Below are 14,579 nucleotides of genomic sequence, written 5' to 3' on the forward strand. Positions count from 1 at the left end.
CATGAAATTGCCAGCAAATGCAACTCTAAAATAAGAGGTGGTATTGCCCATGCATAGTCTTCCTCATATTTTGGAGTCCAATTTTGAATATATAAATATATATTTATATAGACACACACACACACACCTCAAAAGCTTGGTTCCAAAATATTTTTACAAAAAAAAAAAAAGATGTATTATTTTTTAGACCTCGAAGGTGTCTTTGTTCCATCCTTCCTTGGTCTCTTCAACTCCTTTTATCTTTTTCCTACGCGGAACCAAGACAAAAAAAAGTCTTGGGTTAGAATATTGAGGAACTTTTTAAATTTATTCAAACAAAAAATGGTTGACATGACAAATATTGAAAATCCAGGAGGGTTTTGTGAGCGCAAAAATCCAAAAAATAAACAACAGGCAGTCACATAGAAAATATATGTAAATTGTGTGTATGTACACGAGACACAGACAGTGGAAGGGCACCAAAATAATTCGGTACAGCAAATGCTTGTAACTCACAATCTCACGGCTCTATCATAGCGTGTCCTCTCGCTTATTAACACGCTCAAAATGGAATGTTTGTCTGGACATCGAGTGCCTTTACAAAGGCTCTCGTCCAAATTAACGATTCTTACAAAGTCCAAATGAGCTTTATAGCCCGGAATTCCCCAAAAGTCGCTCCACCGCAGCATGGACATTCCCCGCCGTAGCACGCAGTGCCCTGATATTCTCCTGAGTATCAAAGAAACCCATTTCTTGGAGCTGTGAAAGTTGAGTTGCATACAGTTCCTCCGGGGGTACTACAGAAGTATAAAACAAATATCAGTGGCAAATTAACGGCTAGAATACCTAAAATGTGGTAAATGAAAGAATTCTGACCATCTGGGTTATTTGGAACGGTCAAACTCCCAGCTCCAAGACCTCCAAACATGTTCATCATCAACTCCAGTGCAGCAGCATTATTCGGTGCTCCTGTTAAAAGGCAAGAACATCAAATCAATGGAAACTTAATTGGAAAGGGAAAACAAGACATTCTCTTCTAAGTTTAAGTTCTTGTCTTCTGAAGTACCTGGAGTCCCACCAGTCCGAGCTTGATCCCTGCGAGATAAAAGCAAATCATATGTAAGGGCCAAAAACGGCATGATTTGATGACTGCTAGTCAACATAATGAAGAGAAACCTCTAAGAAGCACACAGGCTAAAAAGCCTAAAAATGCATTTGCATTTGGTATGTTCGATAAGTGACAGAATTAAAAAAGTCCAAGGGGATCTGTGTTAGCATTTGGAAAAGCGCTTACAAGTACCAAATCAATTATACTTGTTAAGTTCCTATAATATTCAGAAGGAAAAGGAGTTATCATAAGTAATTAACTGCATCTCTGGTAGGAAAGCCTTGATTTTGAACTAATCATCTGGAAAACAATCATGATTATCCATCAATAACTGTCCGGGAGCACAAAACCAAATAAACCCCTCACAACCTTGCAGCAAGTAAAGAAATGGCACCACTCAAGTAACAAAGAAATATACATCCTCACTTACAATGTTGATTGCTGTTGATTAAGCCGAGACGTGAGTGATTGCTGTAAAGCTAGCATTTGCTGCAAAGAGACACACAGAACAGAACAAAATAAAAGTCGTCAAGCATGGGTGAATCACCGTTAAACTTCATGGTGAACCCATTTGTTTTTTAGACAAGTAACTTCATGCATGTCACCAAATTCAATCAATCCCATATTTCTTAGCAGCAAAAACCTGTTATCAAGTAAAACATGATTGTCTCCCACCATAATTTTCTCTCACCAAAATGGTTTGAAAGAATATACCACATATAAAGAATTTGAGCATATCACACACAAGCAGAGAGAATGAGATTGAGACCATGTGGGTAAAGATGAACCTGCATTGTCTCGGGGTTAGTTAATTGACGTAGAAGATCTGGGTTTTGCATCATTTCTCTTAATTGAGGGTTTGTATCTACCATGCCACGTAATTGCGGGTTGAGGCTGAGAATCTAACATTCAAAAAAGCCTATTGAATACATGAAACAGCACAAATCTCAAAAATATGATCCATTCAGCCAAGATAATATTCTGTGTCATAGTACCTGATTCATATATTGGGGATTAGATAGCAAGCTTTGCATCATCTGTGATACAGCTGGGTTTTGCAAAAGCTGGTTCATTATAGTAGCATCTGGCATTCCATTAAGCATGTGCTCCATATTGGGGAGACCAAGCCCTCCAAGACCACCAATACCAGGTGCCCTTGCATCCCCGGCAGGATTTGGCTGCGTAGTTGTTGTCTGCGTACCTCCTGACATGTTATATGAATACATATGACAATTTACAATTTGTAATAACATCTTCAAACTATATTGAACAATAGGAACATAAAAGCACCGATTTTCTTTCAGGAAAGTAAGATATTCTATTCAAAGTAGTTATTCAAGTAATTAAATATTCTTGCAATATAATATAACTGAGCATGCAAGTAACAGAAAATTATTCTAGATTGGTGCAAGTAGATATGCATACCACATAGATAAGACCAAAGGGACAACCGTGGATAGTGGCATTAGCAACTAATAAATTGGTACCGATATGTCTATCAATCTCATAAATAAAATTCTTGTTTTCTGATAAAAAAATGGTACTGATATTCCAGATCCATAAATCAAATTTGCAGAACCTTTTCTTTTTGGGTAACAATGTCTTTCTTTCTCCTCTATAATGCTAGAGAGTACATCTGAAAGAGTAAGCAAGGGCAAAGCTCACCGGTGGTATTGTTCCAAGGGTTAGGGAGTGGGTTTGTATTTGGAGAAATAAGCCCACTGGTTGTTTCAGAACCAGTAGTCGAGGGGTTATTAGCACCATCCCTGACTTGTGTCCCACCTTGATTTCCGAAAAGTGCTGCAAACGGGTTTGAACTCGAATCATTTCCAGCATTTCCACCCATAGTTGTAGCATTCAGAAATGGTTCCTGAACATTTTCATACATTCTTCTGAGCATGTTAAATCCCTCTGGGGAAGATTCAATGTTGCTCATCGCCCTGTCAGTGTTTCGCATCATCTCACGCATAAGCTCAGGGTTCCTTGCAGCTTCTACTGTCTGTCGCAGAATCCCAGGGTCATTAAGTACGTGAGCAAGCTCTGGATTACGGTCGATGATCTCACGCATCTGAGGATTGTTCATAATCAAGCTGCGCATTAACTCAGGGTTGTTCATTAGGCTCTGCATGGCAGGCATGTTCATTATTTCCCTCATCATGTTTGGATTCTGAGTCAATTGTTGCTGCACTTGTTCAAACTCTGGCAGTCCAGCTCCAAACAAACCAGGAGCCTCCCCACTGCCTAGGGCATTGAAGCCAAGTCCAGGAAATAAAGATGCACCAAGATTTCCCAATCCCCCACCTTCATTTGAACCAACACCACGTGTAACACCTGGACCGTTGTTGGGACTTCCAGAGTTACCTGTAGAAGTTACGTTTGCAGCAGCAGCAGGAGTTGATCCAGCTGAAGCAAACCCACGAACCATGTGAATAGTGTGTTCTGCCTGCAAACCTTCAACAAAAAGGGGGGAAATGATTACCCTGAGGAGAAGAAAGATCCGTATAAAGCATATTGCAAATTCTTCTAATGATTCCATGTGTATAATACAGGAAATAAGGCTCAAATAAATTACTAAGAAACCCAATTTGTTTGATTGTGTAATTCAAGCAAGAAAAAAGAAAACAAAAAGAAAATCTCCTGCAGCTGTTCAAAAAAATATGGTGCAAACAATGATGGGTTCACATTTGCCTCCCCCTGACTCTGCCACCAAAAGAAATCGTGTCCTCAAGGTGAAATTACTGAAGATATCCTCAACATTAAAAGGCTATGCTTCTATCATTTATTATACCAAACCCAATATAATAGACCCCCAACGCCACATAGTTAAATAAAACTCCGTACCCTTCTCTATGATAGTCTACAGATGCATCTCAATCGAATCATAAACTTCAACAAACTTCAAAATCTCCGAGAGTTTCACAAAGCTCATTCAAGAAACGTAGCACGAACCAAAGAAAACAAACATCAGCAGCTCAAAATCTCAACAAAATCCACTTCACTTTCCTACCAATACGGGCATTCTACAGGAAAACCATTGACTAAAAATCTAAAACTAAACAACTCAGATAGAATTCTCAGTGAACTAAAAGAATTGATAAGCAATAGAAGATCTTATTAATAAGTGAACTAATAAAAAGGAGTATCCAATACAATGAAAAGTTGAAATTGAGATGACTCAACACAAAGTAAAATAAAAATTAAGCTCATCGATTCAGCATAAATATCAGGAACAACTGCAACCTCCAATCAAATTAAACTCGAGTAATAAAATAAAATAAAATGAGGTCGAAAGTCAAAACTAAAATTCTGACGAACATATCAAGGAATCGAGACACGTACCATAGCTTTCTAGGGTTTGATCATCTTTCAAGATGCGACCTTTGTAAATCAACCTCTGCTGATCAGCTAGGACGTCGCAATTCTGAGCCAGAACCGCTTTGAATGCGCTAACGGTGGACTGGAGGCTGGTCCTCACAGCGAATTTCGAACCGTTGGAGCACCGGATATTGATCGGCACCACTTGTTCTTCTTCACCACCACCACCGACTCTCGGCTCACTGGAATCACCCACGCCACCCATAGTAATCGATCGTTTAAAAAAGGTGAAAGCGAAAACACAAATCCGATGTGAATCAAAACCCCCCACCCCACCCCCCCAAAAATGGATCTGTGCGAGTGCGAGTGCGCGCGCGCGCCCTGGTGCAGAAGGAAGAAGTGGTATTCCCGAATGAAAGTTGTTTACAACGTTAATGATTATATGAGAACAAAATCGACGGAAAATATTAAAGAGTCAGAGAAAAACAAATGAATATTTGATTTTTCCCAAAGAAAAAAGACGGTAAGATTTGAGGCGGGGGGGAGGGATCGCTTTTATGTGGGGTTTGGAACTTTGGACTTTGCGTGCCCAATGCGAGAGAGACTGCTCTTTTTTTCTATCTTTTTCTCTCGAGAAACTAGTAATCGCAATGTTAGGAACACCACCCGTATCAAATATCATTTCTATTTGAATGGCTCAAAATTGGAGATTTTAATTTTCATAACACAAATCAACGTTTCAATCTTAATTTTATGACATCTTCGGCTGTGACATAACTTGACTGTTGTTAGGAAATTGTATAGTTTATTTTCAATTGAGAAATGATTTGTACAGGTCTCAAATAGACAAGCCTCATACAAGTCTTTGTAAAAAAGTAGACCCCACTTTAAAAAAATGTAAAAAAAATTATTCTTTATTAATGGGACCTATTGTTTTACAAAAAGCTTGAATGAAACTGTCTATTTAAAACTTATATCGAACATTACTCTTTTCAATTTCATAAGTTTTAACTCTTAATCCATTAATTTTAATTAAAAAAAAATAATGCTAGGTACAAGCATAAAATAGTCAATCTATGTTAAAGCCCTTTAAGAAATTGAATTCACTGTAAAAATAAATAAATAAACTAATTTACTTGAGTTCAATTTACTTTGAAAATAAACTCATTCATCACTTTACATTGTTTTCTATTGCTTTAGGGCGTTTGTTAGGAAACCTCACCCCGTCTTCATTTATCATATTTCTAGTTTAATAAAGTTAATTTGCTTAAATAATAATAATAATAATAAAGAAAATAAAATAAAGAAAAGTTGATTTCACTAAATTTTCAGCCTTCTAAATTTACAGAACCGAGTTTTCTGCATGATACATGAATAACTGATACTTATAAGAATTATCATCCTGCAAATCTCTCAAAGCTGTTTGCTTAACAACTACAGACAGTTGCTTATCAAGATTAGGCAAACTCACTGAAGTCTCAAGAGTCTATTTTTTGTTGAACCATCTAAATCAATGTAACTTCTTGAGAAATTCCAAATATAAGACGATTAGAAAACTATGGCTCAAACAGCAGAGAGTGAAACTCGTCAAAATGAGTGCTACTCCAACAAGGCTTGGCAGATAAAAATGTGTAGAGCAAGTAAAGCTTCTACCATCACCCAAAACAAGAACAACTAATAATCTTTTATAGGACATTAACAATAGAACTACATGAATATTAATGGAAGTCAGCTTGATAATATTTAGAAGAATTTTCCAAGAACATGTAACATTCCAGAATTCGAATCAGAATATGAAAGCATTGGCTATGCAGGACAATAGAGGTACAACATAAGAACATAGGGCAAAACAAATAAACTATGCAAGTTTTGGCTTCTAATTGAAGAAATTGGCTATGCCAGGTCTTTTAAGTTTTAACTTCAAATATGGTTTTGAGAAGCATTAGGCTATACAGAAATTACACGATGAATTTTACACGTTGACATGACTTAATATAATACATTAGATATAATTTACCATAAAAAGAGCTTTAACAATCTGACCAATAATCTTCAAGCACGTCAATTTGTAAACTTCTATAAGATTTATGTGAAGGCCAAGCATTTCGATAGGATGTCCATGTGGCATGTTATTAGTTGTATGGAACTCCATTTTCCTCCATTAGGCATATACATCAACCAAGTTACCAAAGGCATAGCCTGCCGAAGGGGTATTCACCTTGCTTTGAAGGACACTGCATAACTGCGTATAGACCAGAATTCATACATAGGAGATTTGGAATAATCTCCATTTTCAGTATCCACTGAAATCATATTAGGAGCTTGATATACATGAGTCATGACCTTGTTTCAAGTAAGGTTGTGCAGCATTTCTGATGCCTGCTTTGCTTTCCCAGTTCATTTATGTATTGGAAAATGAAAATCCAGGTGGGTTTCGTGAGTGCATACAAGAAAATCCAACAAATCAACAAGAGGATAGTCTCAGAAAATATTTGGAAATTGTGTATGTACATGAGAGACAGACAGTGAAAGGGCACCAAAATAATCCGGTACAACAAATGCTTATAACTCACAATCTCACGGCTCTATCATAGCGTGTCCTGATTAACACGCTCAAAATGGAATCTTTGTCTGGACATCGCGTGCCTTTACGATCCACTAGTCCAAATTAACTACTCTTACAAGTCCAAACGACGGCTGCCCAGAGTAACCATTAAAAAGGAAAAACCCAATAAGTTTATTGCCCGGAATTACCCAGAAGTCGCTCAACCGCAGCATGGACATTCCCGGCCGTAGCACGCAGTGCCCTGATATTCTCCTGAGTATCAAAGAAACCCATTTCTTGGAGCTGTGAAAGCTGAGTTGCATACAGTTCTTCTGGGGGTACTACAGCAGTAAAAGACAAATATCAGTGCCAAACTAACGGCTGGAGTGCCTACAATGTGGTCAATGAAAAAATTCTGACCATCTGGGTTATTTGGAACAGTCAAGCTTCCAGCTCCAAGGCCACCAAACATGTTCATCATCAGCTCCAGTGCAGCAGCATTATTCGGTGCTCCTGTTCAAAGGCAAGAGCATAAAATCAATGGAAACTTAATTGGAAAGGGAAAACAAGACATTATCTTCTAAGATTAAGTTCTTGTCTTCTGAAGTACCTGTAGTCCCCCCAGTCTGATCTCGATCCCTGAAAGAGAGCAGCAAATATGTAAGGACCAACAACGGAATTGATGACTGCTGGTCAACATAATGCAGAGAAACCTCTAGGAAGCACACAGGCTAAAAAGCCTATGACGCATTAGGCATATGGTATGTTTCATAATTCACAAAGAATCACACAAGTCCGATGGGATTTATGTAGAGCAGTGGCACTATAACCTCTAATTAATATCGAGAAGTGGCCCTTTCAAAGTCCAAAGAAAATAATCTACCCTGAACAATAGTGTGGTTAACAAGCCATGGAGAAGTGGGCACTTCTCAAAATCCAAGAATATCTTTTTTTGATAAGTAAGAAGAATTTATTGAACCACATAATTAGGCTTGGCTGAGATACACAGGAAGTATACAAGAGATGAACCTAATTACAAGCTAAGCGACGTGAAAATCAGCATAAAAGTCATGAAAACTAATCCCATTCATTATAATCGCCGAAGCCCAATTACAGCCTAATTACAATCGCCGAACCCCAAAGTAACAATGTATGAAAGAAAAAGTCCCTGAACACTCCCATCGATCGTTCCCTATTATGACCATTCCTTTCGTTCCAAGTACACCACATTAAGCATAGAGGTACCATCTTCCAAACAGCCGCTATTTGACGATTACCCTGAATTCCTCTCCAACATGACAGTAAGTCGACCACCCTCCTAGGCATGACCCAGGCAATACCAAGCCTAGTAAAGATTTCATCCCATAAAACCTTAACCACCTCACAGTGAAGAAGGAGATGATCCGCTATTTCTCTGTTTCTTTTACACATAAAGCACCAATCCATTATAAAAAGACCGCGCTTTCTCAACCTATCAATGGTCAAAATTTTCCCGTGAGAGGCCAACCAGCCAAAGAAAGCAACCTTAAGCGGAACATTACTCCCCCTAAGTTATGAACCAAACCAACAGAAACCATTTCAGATTTAGATAGATTCACCTCAAGGCCGAATATCTTTTACAAGTACCAAATCAATTATACTTATTAAATTTTGATAATATTCAGAAGGAATAGGAATTAGTAGCCATCAAAAGTAATTAACTAAGTTTCTAGTCAGAAAGCCCTGATTTGAACTAATCATCCGAAAAACAATCAATGATTCATTTTACTTGTAACAAAAAATCAATGATTATCAATCTTAACTGTATGGGAGCACAAAACAACAACCCATCACAACCTTGCACCAAGCAAGCAAATGGCACCACTGAAGTAACAAAGAAAGATACATCCTCACTTACAGGGTTGATTGCCGTTGATTAAGCCGAGACGTGAGTGACTGCTGTAAAGCTAGCATTTGCTGCAAGGGAAGCATGGAAAGGAACAAAAGAAATGCCAAGCATGGGTTAATCAATCATTAAACGTCATCATAAAAACATTTGCTTTTTTTTTTTAAATAAGTAACTTATGCACTTGTCACAAAATTCAATCAATCCCATATTTCTTAACAGCCAAAACCTGTTTATCAAGGAAAACATGATTGTCTCTCACCATGACCATGACTTAGAAACTCAGTCATAATATTAAATGGCATAAATTAATTTTAAAGAATATACCACAAAAAAAGAATTTGAACATATCAGACACATACAGAGAGAATGAGATTAAGACCATGTGGGCAAAGATGAACCTGCATTGTCTCAGGGTTGGTTAATTGACGCAGAAGATCTGGATTTTGCATCATTTCTCTTAATTGAGGATTCGTATCTACCATGCCACGTAGTTGTGGGTTGAGGCTGAGAATCTAACATTCAAAAAGGCCTATTAAATACATGAAACAGCACAATCTCATAAATATGATCTATTCAGCTAAGACAAAGTCCTAGTCGTAGTACCTGATTCATATATTGGGGATTAGAGAGCAAGCTTTGCATCATCTGTGATACAGCTGGGTTCTGCAAAAACTGGCTCAGTAGAGTAGCATCTGGGATGCCATTAAACATGTGTTCCATATTGGGGAGACCAAGCCCTCCAAGACCACCAATACCAGGTGCCCCAGCATCCCCAGCAGGATTTGGTTGTGTAGTTGTTGTCTGAGTACCTCCTGACATATTATATGAATACATACGAAGATTTTAATAAAGTAAAAGTTATAATTCACAATTTCTAATAACATCTTTGAACTACATTGAAAGATAGTGGCATAAAAGCAGTGATTTTTTGCTAGGAAAGTAAGATATTCTATTCAACATGGTTATTCAGGAAATCAAATATGCTTGCAATATAATAACTGAGCATGCAAGTAATAGAGAATAGATCCAAACATTCGAGATTGGTGCAAGTGGTATGTATACCACATAGATAAGAGAAAGGAGGCTCTTCCAACAACTATGGATAATGGCATTAGCCACTAATAAATTGGTAATGATATACCCATCAATCTCATCAATAAAATTCTTGTTTACTGATAAAAAATGGGACTGATCCAGATCCATTAATTAAATTTGCAGAACCATTTTTTTTGGGGTAACACTCCTTTCTTCTATAATGCTGGAGAGTACATATGATTACCAAAGCTGGAACATAAAAGCTTTGAAAGACTAAGCAATGGTAAAGCTCACCAGCAGTATTGTTCCAAGGGTTAGGGAGTGGGTTTGTATTTGGAGAACTAAGCTCACTGGTTGTTTCAGAACCAGTAGTCGAGGGGTTATTAGCACCATCCCTGACTTGTGTCCCACCTTGATTTCCGAAAAGTGCTGCAAACGGGTTTGAACTCGAATCATTTCCAGCATTTCCACCCATAGTTGTAGCATTCAAAAATGGTTCCTGAACATTTTCATACATTCTTCTGAGCATGTTAAATCCCTCAGGGGTAGATTCAATGTTGCTCATCGCCCTGTCAGTGTTTCGCATCATCTCACGCATAAGCTCAGGGTTCCTTGCAGCTTCTACCGTCTGTCGAAGAATCCCAGGGTCATTAAGTACATGAGCAAGCTCTGGATTACGGTCGATGATCTCACGCATCTGAGGATTGTTCATAATCAAGCTGCGCATTAACTCAGGGTTGTTCATTAGGCTCTGCATGGCAGGCATGTTCATTATTTCCTGCATCATATTTGGATTCTGAGTCAATTGTTGCTGCACTTGTTCAAACTCTGGCAGTCCAGCTCCAAACAAACCAGATTCGTCCCCACTGCCTAGCGCATTAAAGCCCAGTCCAGGAAATAAAGACGCACCAAGCCCAGCATTTCCCAAGCCCCCACCTTCATTTGGACCAACACCCCGTGTAACACCTGGACCGTTGTTGGGACTTCCAGAGTTACCAGTAGCAGTAGAATTTGCAGCAGGAGTTGATGCAGCTGAAGCAAACCCACGAACCATGTGCACAGTGTGTTCTGCCTGCAAACCTTCAACAAAAAAGTACAAAAGAAGGGGAAAATGATTAATCTGAAGAGAAGAAAAGACCCTTATAAAGCATATTGCAAACTCTTATAATGCTTCCCACAAATTAGTTACTGGGGATAAGGCTCAAATAAATTACTCAGAACCAGATTTGTTTGATTAAGCATGAAAAGCTAAGAAAAAAGGAAAAAACTTCTACAGCTGTTCAAAAAAATATGGCCCAAACAATGTTGACTTCACCTCTGCCTTCCCCTCACTCTGCCACTAAAAGAAAATCGTGTTCTCATGGTGGAATGACTGAAGATGACCTCGACATGAAAACACTATTCTTCTATCATTTTTTATACCAAGCCCAACATACTAATAGACTTCCAAAGCAACACAGTTTAATAAAACTTTGTACCCTTCTGTATGATAGTCTACAGATGCATCTCAATCAAATCATACAGTTTAATGTACTTCAAAATCTCCGAGAGTTTCACAAAGCTAATTCAATAACGTAGCATGAACCAAAGAAAACAAACATTAGCAGCTCAGAATCTTAACAAAACCCACTTCCCTTTGCTATCAAAACGGACTTTCTACAGGAAACCCAGTGACAAAAAATCAAATTAAAAAAATACTACGACAGATTTCTCAGTGAACTAAAACATAGTTTTTTTTTTTTTATAAGCAGAACTAAAACATAGTTATGAAATAGAAGATCTTGTTAATAAGCGAACTGAAAAGAAAAAACCAATATCCAATACAACAAAAAGTTGAAATTCAAATGTCTAACACAAGCAAAGAAAAATAAAAATTTAGCTCGTCGACTCCGCATAAATTTAAGGAACAACTGCAATCTCCTATTAAACTAAACTTAAGAAATAAATATTAATTAAAATTCTCTCGTACATATAAAGGAATCGAGGTACGTACCATAGCTTTCTAGGGTTTGATCATCCTTCAAGATGCGACCTTTGTAAATCAATCTCTGCTGATCAGCTAGGACGTCGCAATTCTGAGCCAGAACCGCTTTGAATGCGCTAACGGTGGACGCAAGGTTGGTCCTCACGGTGAACTTCGAACCGTTGGAGCACCGGATATTGATCGCCACTTGTTCTTCTTCACCACCACCGACCCTCGGCTCGCTCGAATCACCCTCGGAACCCATAGTAATCGATCTTTCAAAAAAAGCGAAAGCGAAAACACAAACCCTAAGTTAATCAAAAGCCCCCCAAAATCGATCTGTGATGGTGTGCAGAAGGAAGAATTGGTATTCCCGAATGAAAACTGTTTAATATGTTAATGATTATATGAGCACAAAAAATAAACGGAAAATATTAAAAAATCATACAAAAACAAACGAACGTATGATTTTTCCCAAAGAAAAAAGACGGTAAGATTTGGGAATGGAACAGAGAGAGGGGAAGGGGTGACTGGTGAGAGCGCTTTATTTGGGGTTTGGTCTTTGGGTGCCCAACGCGAGAGATTGGTTTTTTTTTTTTTTTCATTTTCATTCCCTTTTTGTTCTCTCGCGAAACTCTCACCCTAAATCCGAGATTAGTCAAAGCTTAATTTATCATTTAGTTGTCAATCTTAATTCCTTTATTTGGCCGTGACATAAATTACCGAATATTAAAAAAAATGATATTTACAATTTCGAAAACCTCAACAAGCCTATACAAATTATTTAATTAAATAGCTTAAACCTCTTAATTCATTAGTTTCTAGATTAAAAAAAAAAAATCATTAGTTCATGTGACAATTTGAACTTAACCAAGTCTTCACCTGTCTTTTGTCACCATGTTATATTTAATTTTGGGTTGTGCCAAAGGTATAGAGTACTTAGAAACCTTGGACTTTAGTTAATTATTTATTTATCTTGGTACATTGAGCATCTAAACCCATAAGAGAGGTCCAGTAGGCCTTAGGATTTCGGCCAACCCTTATTGTGCTAAAGCCTAAAACCCTAGGGGAACAAGGGGCACACACCCAACACACCAAATCCTTAGGCCACTTGTCACGCATTCAAGGTCCAATAAATCAAGACAAAATTGTGAAAATAAAGGGTGAGAGACGAGTTTCGATAACTTAAAAATCCTAGCACGCCAACCATGACAAAGGAGCAATAGATTTTGTATAACATCCTGGCCCAACACCGAGCTCAAGCCAAGCCCATATAAAATAAATCTTTTTTATTTTTTTAAGAAGCCCAAAATTAGATTAGTCGGGTAATTTTTGAAAAGATCCCGAACTCATAAATTATTATGATAAATTATAAGAGTTCTATTGGGCTTAATATTTGGATAAAAGCCCATTTAATATTTATAGACTAAGTGAGTCCTAATTAATTAGCAAGTAACCAAAGAAGTTCTTCTAAAAGCCTAGAGATATTATTGGACAATGGATTTATTTTAGACATGAGGATTAAGGTCCAGTTTGTTTACGAGAATCCCACCCATGATTTGTATTTGAAATGTTTGTTATCAATTGCAAACATATTAGGGTTACAACAATGGCGTCTCATTCTCATTAAAATTCTTAAACCCACAGCCCCGTAGATTGTGGTGGGTCTTATTTGTTTTCAAACCCTAATTCTGGTTATCCTTCACCATGTTCACCATGCAACATCATTCTCCCCCACGTTGCACTCCCTCCTTCACACCAAACCAAACCCTAAGCTGCCATTACATACACAGGGATCATATATATGGAGAGAGAGACTCGTGCATGTTGAGTAACATTGTTGAGCTCTCCTGCACGACGGAAGCCGCCCACTGCCTCAAACCTCCATCTCACAAAGCAATCTCCCTGCCCAGACCTGTGCGAGCCCTCTGTCGTCTGCCATACAACACCGGCCACCACCTCATCACATGAAAATCTACACATCTGCAAAACCACATTAAAACAACATTTGTTCTACATAACCAACCACTAGAATAGCTGCCCAACAAGCCACGACCACCACCCTTGCAGAAATCGTAAACCAACCTGCACCATGTACCAAAGCCCACGCTCAACCACAACAAGTCACCATCATTGTTTCTTTTCTCCTACCCACAGGCACCATGAGGCACCATTGCACCACACAGCACCACTGCATCGCAGACCCACAGCGATGGAGACCACGGCTTAAGCCCATAGGGAAAGGACCACACTTGACACAACCTCCAAAGACAACCCAGTGCTGCACCACCGTCCCTGTGCACTGCCCAACCAACGGCTAGCCACCATGCTACTCCTTCCATCGATACAAGATAGCCCCTGTTTCACCACATAGAAACAGAGCACAACTTCCGTTAAACACAGCTTCTCTACAAGCCATCCAGTCACTTGCTGCCCTTACACTGTAGCTAGGGGTATAACCAGTCCGATTCGGTCTGATTTTAGACATATTTTAGAACCCAACCGATATATACCGGTTTTGAGATTTGAATAACCGATTCCGCACCAGTTACAGCTCTAAACCAGTACTTCCGGATTTACCAGTTCCGGTCCAATTTTTTTGATATATTATATAGTATATATAATATAGTATATATATATTATAATATATAATAATATAGTGATAATATATTGTAGTATATTATAATATATAGTGATAGAGTATTAGTATAACTACTAATATAATAGATTATAGTGATAATATATA

The 14,579-nt window shown here is 38.2% G+C and overlaps 2 protein-coding genes across 2 annotated transcripts; both read right to left on the reverse strand.

Annotated features, from left to right (window-relative positions):
• Positions 1-400: 400 nt before the first annotated feature.
• LOC109006649 (ubiquitin domain-containing protein DSK2a-like) lies at positions 401-5,021 on the reverse strand. Its single transcript, XM_018986002.2, has 8 exons — positions 4,427-5,021; positions 2,753-3,538; positions 2,083-2,291; positions 1,876-1,989; positions 1,518-1,576; positions 1,046-1,074; positions 856-948; positions 401-776 (listed from the first exon to the last, which is right to left on the reverse strand). Exons 1-8 carry the CDS (start codon positions 4,665-4,667, stop codon positions 628-630), a joined length of 1,680 nt encoding a protein of 559 aa, XP_018841547.1. The 5' UTR covers positions 4,668-5,021; the 3' UTR covers positions 401-627.
• Positions 5,022-6,863: 1,842 nt separating this feature from the next.
• Positions 6,864-12,427, reverse strand: LOC118343675 (ubiquitin domain-containing protein DSK2a-like). The gene is made up of 8 exons (XM_018985999.2): positions 11,864-12,427; positions 10,165-10,950; positions 9,439-9,647; positions 9,234-9,347; positions 8,845-8,903; positions 7,558-7,586; positions 7,368-7,460; positions 6,864-7,288 (listed from the first exon to the last, which is right to left on the reverse strand). The coding sequence occupies exons 1-8, from the start codon at positions 12,096-12,098 to the stop codon at positions 7,140-7,142; spliced, it is 1,674 nt and encodes a 557-aa protein (XP_018841544.1). The 5' UTR covers positions 12,099-12,427; the 3' UTR covers positions 6,864-7,139.
• Between the last annotated feature and the right edge of the window lie 2,152 nt (positions 12,428-14,579).

The sequence above is a fragment of the Juglans regia genome, chromosome 16 (genome assembly GCF_001411555.2).
Source record: "Juglans regia cultivar Chandler chromosome 16, Walnut 2.0, whole genome shotgun sequence".
In the NCBI taxonomy this organism is placed as follows: domain Eukaryota; kingdom Viridiplantae; phylum Streptophyta; class Magnoliopsida; order Fagales; family Juglandaceae; genus Juglans; species Juglans regia.

Bases quoted from the DNA above. Each gene is read 5' to 3' on its own strand.
- LOC109006649 (XM_018986002.2), bottom strand. From the start codon at position 4,667: ATGGGTGGCGTGGGTGATTCCAGTGAGCCGAGAGTCGGTGGTGGTGGT. The intron at 1,577-1,875 runs GTTCATCTTTAC...GTCTCTTTGCAG, and splicing joins CTAACCCCGAGACAATGCAG to CAAATGCTAGCTTTACAGCA. The intron at 1,075-1,517 runs GTAAGTGAGGAT...TTTATCTCGCAG, and splicing joins AATCAACAGCAATCAACATT to GGATCAAGCTCGGACTGGTG.
- LOC118343675 (XM_018985999.2), bottom strand. From the start codon at position 12,098: ATGGGTTCCGAGGGTGATTCGAGCGAGCCGAGGGTCGGTGGTGGTGAA. The intron at 7,587-8,844 runs GTAAGTGAGGAT...GCTCTCTTTCAG, and splicing joins AATCAACGGCAATCAACCCT to GGATCGAGATCAGACTGGGG. The intron at 7,461-7,557 runs GTACTTCAGAAG...GCCTTTGAACAG, and splicing joins TCAGACTGGGGGGACTACAG to GAGCACCGAATAATGCTGCT.